The 14,213-nt window shown below is 32.4% G+C and overlaps 1 protein-coding gene across 1 annotated transcript in view; it reads right to left on the reverse strand.

Moving 5' to 3' along the window:
- The window catches only part of LOC129219203 (tripeptidyl-peptidase 2-like), a 299,058-nt gene that overhangs the window by 274,804 nt on the left and 10,041 nt on the right, over positions 1 to 14,213 (reverse strand). The window contains exons 2-3 of the mRNA XM_054853529.1: positions 7,190 to 7,318; positions 2,548 to 2,643 (exon numbers count right to left, since the gene is read on the reverse strand). Of these exons, the coding sequence (XP_054709504.1) occupies positions 2,548 to 2,643; positions 7,190 to 7,318 (225 nt within the window). The remainder of the gene's footprint in view (positions 1 to 2,547; positions 2,644 to 7,189; positions 7,319 to 14,213) is intronic.

Genomic DNA, 14,213 nt, shown 5'->3' on the forward strand with positions numbered 1-14,213 from the left:
TTGCGTTTTTCAAAATGTAGACATCTATAGAAAAAAATAACGGTGAATAAAAGTTTATTTAAAGTTAATTATCCCTTTTAGTATCGAAAAACCAAACCCATATAACTTTCTCCCAAAATAACAGTTTAACATCGCACCACTAGACACTAAGTGGTGATAAGTTTAAATTTTGTAACCCTATATGAAGCGATCACAACCGCCCCACCCATACTATCCTTTGTAGTTCTAAATTCATTTCGCTGTATATTATTGATGATTAAATCATGAGTGGGGAGAAAAGTGCTTACTACGCCTATTCAGAGAATGTTGACGATTTTCCAAAGAAGTTTACAACAACACCGCTGCATAAAACAAACAAGCAAAATTATAAACCAAACTGACTTTCAGCTGTTAATTTCTTTCAAAGAAACCAACAACAGGCATTATATTTATTTGGCGGTAGTAATTATTTATGGCTTGCAGGAGCATCACAAGAGTGTCGATTTTTTTTTTCCTTTTGCAAAATTAGCTGATTTTGTATAAGTTGATTCCTCTAATTTAACTTTAAATATGCTGTATTATTTTAATTTGAGATTTGCTCTTTCAATAAACAATTTGTGAAAGATCCGTTTTTGTTTACCAGAATTTTGTGAAGGGTCCGTTTTGGTTGATCGGATTTTTGTGAAAGGTCAGTTTTGGTTGATCGGATTTTTGTGAAGGGTCCGTTAACGGACCCAAATTTGCTCTGGCCAGACCCCTGATTTCAAAACCTTTTTTTTTTTTTTTTTTTCATTCTTACATGAAAAGTGTTACCGACTAGAAGTAACCATCAACAATGGGGCAGCTAAATTCCAATTATTTTACTCACAAATTAAAAAAAAATTAAAAATGCTTTGTTCATGGAAATAAAAAAAAAAGGAAAAAACATTTAGTGTGTGAAATCGAGATTTTGTTAATTGTGCATGCAATGAGCTTTTTTAATGATTAGTGTGAATCTAATATTAGGTTCTTTTAATTAAAGTATGGCTTAATTTTTAGTTATCCTTTTAGTTCAAAAATAGTATAATGTTAATACATTTCCAAATTAGTAAATTTGAGAACATACTAGCAATTTATAATTTTAGGAGACTGCCTTAAATTGATGTATTTCCCCTCTATCATTTATTTTCACCTCAGAAATAATGACATTGATAAGGAGGTGAGATTCATCGAGGTGAGGAATTTTCCATTAATATAGGCCTAGTGAATACATTTTTCAGGGAATTTTGCTTTTTCTTTGTTGCTACAATCTGTATATGTTAAGTATATGGAAACATGTACACTTCTTTTTTTATAAAAATTTACATCCCTGAAATTCAAGTTCACAGAGGTGAGATTTTCCAATAAAAACACTTGGTTTTTCAAACGAAATCTATCTTCTTGTTTTTCAGCAAAAATCTTATAACTTTTTTAACAGCTGGAAATAAATGAGGAGGCTCCCTTGTATTATGGGAAATAAAATGTGATGTCATTACTGCCATCAGTTAATGAGAAATGGAATTTTGTGTTTAGGTAATGGAAGTAAGAATGTATTTTGTGACATAATTCCTATTCCTACTAAAACGAACTAAAACACAATACAAAAAAAAAACTAAATATACTTAAACAATTAGTATCTGAGACAGTTTTGAAAGTAATAATAAATAAATATATATATACTTTTAAGTAAGTAAGTTATTAAGCAACATAAACAGTCATACCAGGTGTGTGACATGTCACGGAGGTGAGAATTCACATGTTGTGAATCAAAAATATATTTAAATAAAAATTATTATTACAAAATTGTTGGCAGGTTTAAATAGATATATTTTTGATGAAATTAAGAAACATAATTGAATGAATTGTTCCTAAAGTTTTTACTGTAAACAGCGTATGACAGAAATTTATCTATTTAGCAAATTTTTGTTATATATTTTTTAAAAGTTTGCAAATTTAATAATCTGTAATTTATCTCTAAAGCTTTGCTGGTTACTTTGCATCAATTGGATTTTACATTTTCCAATCATATGTAAAATTTATGGAAATATTTGGGGAAAAACAATTTAGTTTTTCAAAAAAAACATTTTTTTTTTTAAATCAATTGCGTTAAATTGTGGTTAAAAGCAAACAACCCTGGTACTGCTACTTCAATTTTTATATATATATTTTTTAATAAAACTTCCCACTCTTTTTTCAAAAATGTGAATCACTCTTTAAATATAAGAGTGCAATACTTCCCAGATGGCCAAATAACCAAAAAGTTTTGTGTTGCACCAACGTTAGAAAGAGGTAGTTAGGGATATTTTTCAGTCCAATATTTCATTTTGAACTCTGGATTTCCAAATCTAGAGGCCAAAACTGCAACTTAGACTTTTGGATTGGATTGATTGATTGTGAGAGTGGTCCATAATTCATGTCAAGGAATAGAAGAAAAAAATTCCTCAATTTGCCCCTTAAGGCACTTAGAAAACGTAACTTTGACATCATTATGATAGCTTAGATTTATAATTTTATATCTAGCATTGGTGGATCCAGGTATATAATACTTACACAGATACGTTCCTTCAATGATTTAGGATAAAGTTCATATGCATTCTTCACTCCAATATGAAATCTACCAGTTGGATTAGCCCATGTTGATGGAATCTAGAATATGAACCACTTTTTACCACATAAATTTATACAAAAAAAAGGATCATAAAATTCATTACACTATATGAGCATAATTATGTGTTTTAGGTGAAAAATTTTGCTGATCTTTTCATTTCATGATTATCCTAAAAAATATTTGCACAAAAACATTTTCAAGAGATAATATAATACTTAGAAATGTACATTATATACAAGTGCAAATGTAGAAATACTGTCAAGTCTCAAAAATCCAACAATAAATAAGTCCTTAAGTAAATTTTTACCTAGATTAGTAACATCCATCGAAAAGCTCAGTGACAATATGGAAAACAATATTTTGGAAGATTTGGTAAAAGAATTGACAGGTTGCATGGGCACCCATATACAAAATTTTAAAAGGGGGCTCAGATGTTTTCCCCATGGTTTAGCAGGAAAAAATTCCACATGGAGACCGATTTCAGTACAGATTAGAGCTATTAAAATTTGAAATTTTTAATAACTTATTCATTAATGACTGATGAATAAATGTTTTTACATTTTTGCAAAGAAAACGTACTAACAGCAAGTAAGTTTTAATTTATAAGGGGAGGACTTGAGCCCCCATATGGGCGCCCTTGCCGGGTTGTAAAAATTCAAAGATAATTGGATGCCTCACTTGCCAAATCGATCAACTCCATAAAACAAAAAGTTGAGAAAAGTTATGAAGAAAATAGTGTTATCTATAGGATGTGAATAGGCCCTCAGGTTACATTTTCTGCCATCACATGGTCAGAAAATGTACTGAACCGAACCTTGTACATAAATTCATTTATGTACATATGCTAAGCACTGATAAAGCATTATTAAAGCAGAAATGAGGTTTTTTTTTTTTTTTTTAAGTGGAGTTAATCGATTTGGCAATTGAGGCATCCAATTGATATTCAAGATTAGATAAACGGTGAGGATTTAGAAATAACAGAATCTACCATCATAGAAATGGCAGAAGATAGGGAGAAATGTTATGATACAAATGAAAACGATTCTCAGCCGCTTGAAAAAAAAAATATAATAAAGGTTCTGCTGCATTAGAGCTTGCTTTGAAATATGTAGAAAGGAACAAAATGAAGCCATTGCACCTGATGTTAGGGTCAATCCATACAGGTTCAAAAGATGGGTGCGCTCGACCATTTTAATTTTTTGAAACTCATCTCCTTAAAAGCTGCATATGAAAGATGTTTAAAACCACTTTTATTTTTTCTCTAAACTGGAGTTTTGATTTTTTAGAGGTTATCAAAAGTGATTTTCGTAGTCAAAAATGGGACTTTTAGACCTTTGCATTTCGGCCAAAATCTATTTGAATTACATTTATGACAGTTAATTTAACGCTATGATGTTAAAATGCATAAGATGATAGTCTTACATGCTGAGTAACACAGCTGTAACTTAATAATTAAAATGATGGCAACAGTTTAAAGTTCAAGGTCAAATGCAAAAATTTTACTAATTTCAAAGGGGGATAACTTAGGTAGGGGACGGAAACACAAAATGAAATACGGCAAAAACTAATCACTGGAACCATGCTAATAACAATATGTAACTGTTGCTGCACGTTTGTGTACCCTGATAGATTACAGCTCCTCAAAAATCGGAAAAATGACAAAAATGACGTTTTTAGATCTCTGAAAACCAAAAGAGGATGGAATTAAAAGTAAAATTTTTTGGCCAATTGAACATTCCATTCAAGTACTATACATGTTATATATATATATTGTTTTGTGTATTTGGTTTGTAAAAGAGATACAGGTCTTTGAAATTGAGCAATTTTGCTAGTTAATTCACACACTAAAACAGAAATAAAAATTGTGACAACTTCATTGCACTTTCTTAAATTATGTATATTGTGTTGTTCTATATAATATATTATACTGAAAAAACATATTGTAAGTATAAAAATAATTATTTTAATTTGATAACTTAGAAATATTTGGACATGAATGAGTAGGTCATACTTGATTGACAGCTTAAATAGTTAATTTATAGACTATAATGATAATCTACACAAACAAATTTTCAGTACATACAAACATACTTGCTGTACATTAGCTTATGTAATTTGCCTAAACACATGCAAAAACATTATCTACATAGCTGAAAGAAAAAAAAAAGTGCGTTTTTCATTTCTTGCTTCAGTGTAGTTTTAAGAAAATGAACTCACACAGAAGTACTATATAGTTCTGGTGGCGACACAGTATGTAGCATACTGAAATACTTTACTCAAATACACAACTACACAACAAAAACAAAAAGAACTTTGTAAAATTTATGTAATCATGTAATGGAAGTCAACTTGAGAGCTGAGTGGCATTTCTATGCAATTTCTCATGGTAATGGACAATGTACCGGAATCAGAGGAACCGTAAAAATAATTGATACTATTAAGACTAGCTTGCAAAGAACTACTAGAAGTCACATTTTAATTCCTACAGAAATATATACATTCTGCATTTTTGCTACTATAGTAGGTAACAGATTTTGGGCATCATCATAATGTAAGTTTCACAATTTTCGAACTTTCCAATGAACCTTTTATCGATTTTTAAATTCTGCAATTAAAAAAGAGGATTAATGAAGTACTTGAATGACTTTATATACTGGTCTTTAAATAATAAAATTTTGTTATGGTTGTGCACAATGGGGGAAAAAAAATCCATTTCGCCAGCGTAGGTGATAAAGTCGCCAAAACAGACGCATTTGGAGAAAACAGGAATTCCCCGCTGGTAACCCTTTGCTTATCGTACGCTGTGAGTTGTTGCCAATCGGGGTTTACTAGGCGATTTTTTTTTCAAAGTAAAGAAATACCTAAATATTAGAACATTGAAGAACTATTTATCAAATAATTGTTGTTTAGATGTTGATTTATTGTCGTAATTTGAAAACATTTTATCAGCAACAAAATATCAGTAAAATAACAGATAACCATGTTTGAAATGTTGCAGAGTTATGAGTTGCCGCCGTTTTGTTTACTTAAATGTGTTCGTTACGATCGCAAACTTGTGTTTCTACTGTTATTTATGTAATGTTCATACTGTTATTTATGTAATGTTCAATGCATAACGTATTAACTATGCAAAATAATAATGGATTAAGAAAATCAACATTATAATAATGTTTTTTATTAAGGTTATAAGACAGCAGATCAATTACAATAATGAATAAATGGACAGAATTATCGGCGTCTAGATCCTAACGCAATTTGGACATCTCACATGTATGTTTAAAAAAAATGATTTTGCTTCTAAGATACATGCATAAAAGCATATGAAAAAATTTTAAAATTAAAAATTGATTTTGCGGATTGAAAAATACCTTTAAAACATATAAATCATATTCTCAAATAATAGCCTTGTCCAGGTCGTAACTTTTGGACATACATCAAACTTCCAACTTACTATTTTTCTAAAATTGTTTAAAAATAAATAATATGTCTTTACTTTAGTAATTTGTGGAAAATATTATCAAAAAATTATTCAGTTTGAGATTCATACCCTTATTTTTTTTTTAACATATGGAAATAATTTTTTAAAAAATTATTTTTGATGGTACATTTGCTCAGTTAACGTTTTGGATGTCCAAAATTGTGCCTTTTAGCAAAGAAAACATTTTTTTAAGGGTAGTTGAAAAGCATTTTTTCCATAATTTATGTCAATTCTTATTTCTATACAGTATTATAATTTTACTCAAAAATATTTGAGTGAATTAAAATAAAAGTTATTTGGTGTTAAATCTTCAAAGTTTAGATCTGTGTTTGCTCCCACCTTTTGAGAACTGCCCTTTATATTTTTTTCCATGAAATCTGATGTATCACAGACACTCGACAGAATCTATTCTGATGTCAGAAAGAGAAATACTAATGTTTGAGACCAATCATTTGAACACAACATGGATAAGTAACGCAATCTGATAGGAAAAAGTTTGTTCCGAAACCAAGACGAAGTTATGAATTTTTTGCTTTAACTACATGTTAATAGCGTAAAATTTCTCAGAAAAGCAAAAACGTTTCTTTTAAAACATTTTCGAAAATTAATGCCTCAAAAAACTTACAGGGATAATAATGATGGTAAATGGAACAAATAAAAAAAAATTAAAATCTGAGACCATGGGTTCCATGGCCTGGAGGAAGTGATTGACTGTTATTCTATCAGCTAACCTCCAAGTTGATGTACGAATCTTAATTGCAAGTATATTTTAAGCACATTATTATCTCTTACCAAGAACTAGAATATTTTACCCAGTTTATATTTCAGTAAAATTCTTCAAAGATGATGATCCCTTAAAAGTTACTTTAAAACAACCACTATCGGGGCAAGTTTCAAGCTTTGAAAAGGCACCTTATATAGCCCCTTTTTAGGGGCCCTTATCTTTCTAAGAGGCCTCATATAACACAATGAGAAAAGGCATAAGAGGATATAAGCTCTCATAAATCTATCTATAAACAGCAAGCATAAGTATTTAAATTAATCAGAAATATTAAAACAAAAAACATTCATTTCATAAAAATTCATTTAAGTTCAAATCAGAAAACCTTTAATTGTCGTCCTGTAAGCCCAGTGATATAGCCATCAACAGCAGTAACAATAGTAGATGTATCAACATCCCCAGAACCAGTAGCATCCATCATCTCAATGATCTTAGGCTTTCCATCACTAGTTTTCTATAAAAAATATGTTTTAAACACAATAAGTATTTTAATACTACAAAGTATTTCTGGAAGATGAACAACTACACTGCTTGACAATTGCTAAGGAACAAGTGATTTATGCAAATATGTGCCTCAGACAGCTGGCCAATGAAAATAAATTCAAGTTCAGATGGCCTAGTTCGTGGTAGATCAAGACTCGTTATCTGTATAAAAGACAGTGCATACAAGCTCAAGATTCATACGAGAACTCATGCTGTTTGGTGTTTAACAAAAATGGTGCTGGATGTTGAAAAAGTTTTTTCTCAGAAATTCTGTTTGGTTCTTGAAATATTTAAGAGTAAAATGTCAGCAAGATATCATTTGAGGACCTACGATCGTGGGCGAGCGGCTGGACGACTGGAAGCAAGTCAAAGTGTCACCACAGTAGCTGTTGCAATGGGTGTATCAAAAAGTGTCATCTCACAATTAAAGAAAGCCGCTGAAGATGAAAATGCTTTGCAAAAGCTTGCATGGGATCGTGGTAGGAACACCACAGCTTCAGGGATTGCTATGTAGCTCTCGTGGCAAAAGAAACAGAAATTTCACTCCTGGACATATAGCTGTAAATCTTGCAACTGCTACCGGTACGCATGCTTCTGCAAGAACCATCTTACGGCGATTAAATAATGTTGGCTTGCATGTAGGAAAGTCCGTACGTTGCATCCCACTTCAACCATGCCTCGTTGAGAGAGATTACGCTGGTGTAAGGAACATGTTCGTCTGGATCGTCAAAATTGGTCTAGAGCGATGTTCTCCGACGAATCTTCTTTCAGTGTGACACCAAGAGATTCTGGTCACCAACTACTGCGGAGAGAGCCTGGAAAACCTTATGCACAAAAATTTGTCAGTGAACATGATGGGTACGGCCCAGGCGTGGGAAGGCATCAATGCACAGTGGCAAAACACTGCTTTACATTTTTGAACAAGAAAGCGTTACGTCATAAAGGTATTGCAGAGAAGTTATATTGGGTCATGTTTAGAGGGGCTGAAGATCCAGATTTTCTCTTTACAGATGACAATGCACAGCCAAACATAAGCATTGAAGTATCAGACACACTCCAAAGTGAAAGCATTCTCCGTATGCAGTGGCCTGCTTACTCTCCCGACATAAATCCAATTGGATGTGGCAAAAATACTCTTTGTAGACACGTTGCAAAAAGAACCGTTCCTCCCAGAACAGTACAAGAACTCAAATCTGCTTTGAGAAAGGAATGGGAAAATATCCCCCAAGCACTCCTCGATAGTTTAGTGGGGTGTATGGAAAATAGATACAATTAATGCCAGTGGTAATTACACATCATACTAAGGTACTCATGTCTCCATCATTCAGACTCAGATTAATTTTTTGTGGTTGTTTGAAAATTATCTCAGTGGGTTTTTTTCTTTTGAGTTTTTACTTTATCGATACAGTAATATTTGTACTATTTTGTACTTATTATAAAGGCACATCCTCCCTACTAACTATGCACTTTGTTCTGTTTCTTTAATCATTGTGTATTCTTAACTATTCCAAAAAAAAAACGTAACTGTTCCTTAGCAATTGTCAAGCAGTGTATAATAAGTATGAAATTTACAACTGAAGAGTAACACGAGAATTGAAATTATTATACAATTGCAATAAAATTTAATTTATACTGAATTTTCTAGCCAAACAAATGTTATAACTGGTTGTTTTAATTAGTGTAAGTCTTTGACATTATAACGTGTAAATTTCCCATTGTTCCCGGAATAGGGTGGCATGGTAACCACGAATAATTGAAACCGCGGATAATCTGAATAATAGGTAAAAAATGATACGGCTGTATACAATAGCTAAACAATATGAATAACACTCATACATAAATTTAAATTTTAACTAAAAACATTGCTATATTGCATCTACTAACATTGAACATAAAAAAAATATACATTTGTAACAGCTGAAAACAAACAATAACACAATCACATACTTAAAAAATATTTAATAACGGTTTAAAAAATTGAAAAAGACCCATGGATATCTGACCCGCAGATAATCCAAACCCTGACAATCGGGAGTTTACTGTACATACATAAAGCAACCTGTAACTTGATTCCTGAAGTACCTAGTGTATCCAATAAGTTAGAAGAGATTTGGCAGCATGTAGAGGAAGTGGTGCAAATGTGGAAGCGTGTTGGTAATGTGGAAACACAACCTGTACGGCTTGTGAGGCATTGCACTTTTGCGGTGAACGCATCAACTTGTTACTGTGTTTGTTTAGTAAGCCTGTAGGAGCGTTGGCAGTCAACTGGGTGGTTTATTATCAGTAAAGTTGTTGTTTTACGTTTTTTATTGATTTTTCAAATTTTTGAGTTAAGTCTTTAAAGTTGGTTTAATTACATAGTCCATTAAGCTATTTCTTAGTACTTAGGCAGTTATTGGTTAAGCGAAAAATACTCTACAATCTGGTACAATTAAGTGGATTCCTAGCTTGAAAATATAGCGTAGTTTTATCTTCATAGTTCAATATGGCTATGCTGGTAATGTGGAAGCGCTACACTGGGGGTAATGTGGAAACGTTTCCACATTTCCCTGATCTAAATTTGTTGTCTATTATATTTAGTTTAGATTTTAGAGACTATAATTGGTATTTGTAAAAATATGAAGCATATTATTTTTTGTACTATATTTCCTTTGCACCTATTTCAGATGCCGAGGAAGATTGTTGGTCCCAAGCATAAAACACCTGAAGAGTGTTTGAACCTCAATGTTGGACAAAAGTCTGTTTTACCAGCTCATTTGGAAACTGAACTGGTTGAATATTTAATAGAAATGGATGACCATTTCTTCGGCTTAAGGAGGGATGATATAAAAGAGGAATAGGGGGAGATGGGATACGTTGAACTATGGGGCATGTTGGATCAGTCTCAATTATTTTATTACTATTAATAATTATTTCAGAAAACTAAGTTTTTGTTTGTAGAAAAACAAAAAAAATCCTTTCTTGAAGTAAGTTCTTTCTTGAAGTAAGTCACAATTTTTTTCACGTATTTTTTTCTTTTTTTGTCAAAAAGAAAAAATTATGACAATACTTTTTCAGATTAAGAACGTGGGGTAAGTTGGACTTTTTGTGGGGCACGTTGAACCAGACCAACCTACCCCACACATTTTTTCTTTTTAACTTTTCTCTTAAATCTCAATAACTATAACATGTCGTTTCATGTTACTGTTACACATGTTTCAAAATAATAATAATAAAAACTTAGGGCAAAAAAAGCAAAGATATATTTTATAATTATTTAACAAAAACTAAATTAATTTTATCAAAAGATTTATTCATATCTGCAGACAATTGTTTTCTAAGAGTAAAATGGGCAGTATATGCTATAATAGCCTGTATTAAACAAAATTTTTTTGCTAAACAAGAATTCTACATAGAAATAAAATAAAACAAATAATTGATTATAGGAATAAAAGTATACTTTTACTTAAGATTACTTAATTTCATTATTTATATTTGATTTTAGAACACAAAGATATGCTAACTAAAAGCTGTTAATTTTAATGTACTTTTTCTTTGAAATATATTGTATTAGTATCACAGGATTATTTTCTTTTTTGAGTTTGTCTCATGCAGTGCAATGAAGATAAAAGAGCTTTTCCCCTTGCAAAGATTGGTGTAACTTTGCATAAAAGTAACATATGACTTATCCTTCCAAAACCCAGTCCAATAAAAGTGATACTTCCAAAGCTCTGGAAGTAGCACTTTTATATACCCAGATATTATTTAACACATCTTTAGTTAACTTTAATCTGCATTAATTGTCTCATAAATATTCAATGACTGGTTTTTCGATACAATTGTCCATATACCCCCCCCCCCCCCCACCTCATTGCAAATTAATTTCTTCGTAATTATTGCTATCTACAATAAATAAAAAAATAACAGTAAAATTAAAATCACGCATTCTTAAATATGGAAAGTATTTTGCAGTATATCAATGCATAGATAGCTGAGTCGAAGCTCTTGCGTGTGTTGCTTGCTGAATAGCAGCTTCTCTAGCGGGATGCAAGGGATAGGCATTTGGCCCTTTTTCTTTCTTTGGTTTTTTTTTTTATTATTCATAGGCAGCTTAGGGCTCCTGCCTCTTGTTCCTGGGACTCCCCTCCCGCTTAGTCAAGTTTTTTTGGTGCTCTTTCACCCTTCTTGGTTTTGCTCTTGCAAGTGGCAGAGTCAAGGTTGTTGCTGTCTTTCTTTTTTTTTTTTTTTTTTTTGTGATAACCCGACCACCATTGATGCCATTGCTGGCAATGGAGGCTCTAATTTTTGTATTCTCTACAAAGTTAGGGACCAATCTACAGCCAGTCTCCCCCGTAATTAACCTTTGCTAATCAAAAAAAAAAGGTTGAAAAATTCATCATAAATCACAACCAGATTGAGTCAATCGATTTCACTCGCACTAACCACATGATAGTGAAAACTTACAGTGCAGCATGTGCTAAAGAACTGCTAGCCAAAAAGAAAATCCTCAACATCACTATGAAATGTTCACTTTTGAAAGATGGAACAACTACTCAGTTCCTTTTCCGTAACATCCCAGTAGAAGTCAGTCTCAATGATTTAGCCTCCGAATTATATGAACAAGGAGCATATAGCAAAGAACTTCATAGATTTTCTTACATTAACGAAGTAAAACATCAAAGTGAATCAGTCCTAGTTACTATAATCACAGCTCCAAGAGTTGTAAATCAGAAATTGTATGTGGCCACTGTGCAGGGGTGGCCAGATTGGACCCAATTGGGTTGCACCCAATGGGTTTTTTTTTTAAACCCATTATTTAGACCACTTTTGGGTTTTTTAAAATTTTCTGAGAAGTTTTTAAAAAAATTAATTCATTTAAATTCTTTCATAATTTAAACTTTTTTTTTATCTCCTCTTCACCACAGACAATGGACATAAAAATTGAATTTTGAACTTCAATAGTATTTCTTAACTCTTCACAGCATTAAAAAAATGCTTCAAAGATTTTAAATAAATATATTAACTTTTATCTTTAACTGGTCAATAAATAACTCAAATTATCTTGACAAGGCCTGTCCCATCTGATTTTTTCAATATTTGTAGATTGTACGGATGAAACTACTCTAGCTAAAAGGCCTTCAGGTGAATTATTTTCTGCAAACCAACACGTCACAAATCTCAAATAAACAAGGTATATTTTATAGAAATTAACAGGTTTTACAAACGGTCAGACAGAAAACAGAATAGGATGTACAGTATTTTCATTATCTTACGAAAAAGTTTAATATTTCTTACTCTGTACACAGAAATAGAAAAACAGGCAACAAAAATTCAAAGAAATGTCTTAAGCTGGAATTCAGTAAAAAAGGATTTAAACTACTTGAGGTTCTACAGTAGTTTTGCATAACAAAATGAAATACGATAGAGTAAAATGCAAAAAAAAAAGTAATTAAAAACGAACAAAAGATTTTATCACTCGAGAAGTAACTTTGCCTTAACTGTTGGTAATCATGGAAACTAAAAAATCTGAAACTTCACCATTCTTGGGTATCGTCGTCTTTCATACTTTTCTTCAGAAAATGCTGAATTTTCCAGCTTTTTTTACCCCAAGACAATTTTTGTGCTTTGTCCACATACTTACGCTACAATATGCTACAAGTACCCCACATTTTCCCTAAAAAAAGACAAAACAAAAACATTTCTATTTAAAAAACGCAGTTTTAGTTGGGTTTTTTGGAGGTTTTATTTTTTAAAAAAAACCAAAAAACCCTGGGTCCATGGGCTTTTTAAAAAGAAAACCGTGTTTTTCCCCACCCTGTCGCTGTGCTAAACATAGCGACTTCAAATGGTGCACACTCTGTCAAGGGGATCACTAGGCTTAAGACAAATTATGCCCCAAGTACATTGAAGAAATGAATTTCTTAAAGGCCAGGCACAAAGAACAAAATCATTCCTTTGTCCAAGTTGTCAGGATAGAAGGAGTCATAAACCCCCAAGAACAGTTAAATCTTAAAGTTGAAAGTATCCTCACTGAGGCCCTGAAGAGGATGGAGGAAAAATTCAACCAAGTTGTTGAAATTCAATCTAAAATATTCGAACAAGACATGAATAGCACTCTCTCTAATATAAAAAATATGCTTGACAACGTCTTTTCAAAATTGCCTTTTAGCCCTGAGCGGCCTAGGAAAGTCCCTAATGCTCCTACCTCCTCGTCCTCCAATGTTATGGATACCTCCAGCAGTTTTTCTCATGTCGATTCTCCCAGCTCTTCCCCCCCCCCAACCCGGTCCCTATCCTTCCTCCCTCCTCTTTTGGTCCTTGGTGACCTTGGGTTTCCCTTTTCGGTCCCAACCCCTGTTTTCGGCTCTTTTTTCCCCTTGATCCGGTAGGCCTTTTTTTTCTATCTTTTCCTTCTCGTAGCTGAAGACGTGTCAATCAGGGCCAGATTTGGAAGTGTGGAGGCCCCGGGGCAACGAAGAAGAGGAGGCCCCTAATCAGGGTTGGAAAAGGTCATCATATTTCCGAAATTCTCCGATACTTTGATATATATCCGAACATTTTGATATATATGTGTATATCCAATATTTTCGATCAGCACTTTAATAGTAAATACATCCTGAAGTTACTGATATTTATTTTTTTATATTATTATTATAATTTATAGGGTAGAAAAAAATGTAAAATTTGCTGACCCATGAAAGTTAGGATATTTTGTAAAAATTTTATTGTGGGGGGGCCCTTTTGTTGTGGAGGCCCCGGGGCAGTAGCTCTGAGTACCCTCCCCTAAATCCGGCCCCCGGTTCAAACAAGGGAAGCAAATTTTCGCGAATTAAGTTTAATGTTGTCATGTTTCCCATAAAATAAACTTCTATTTTACCGAAATTAAA

Source organism: Uloborus diversus, chromosome 3 (assembly GCF_026930045.1).
Source record: "Uloborus diversus isolate 005 chromosome 3, Udiv.v.3.1, whole genome shotgun sequence".
NCBI classification, from domain to species: domain Eukaryota; kingdom Metazoa; phylum Arthropoda; class Arachnida; order Araneae; family Uloboridae; genus Uloborus; species Uloborus diversus.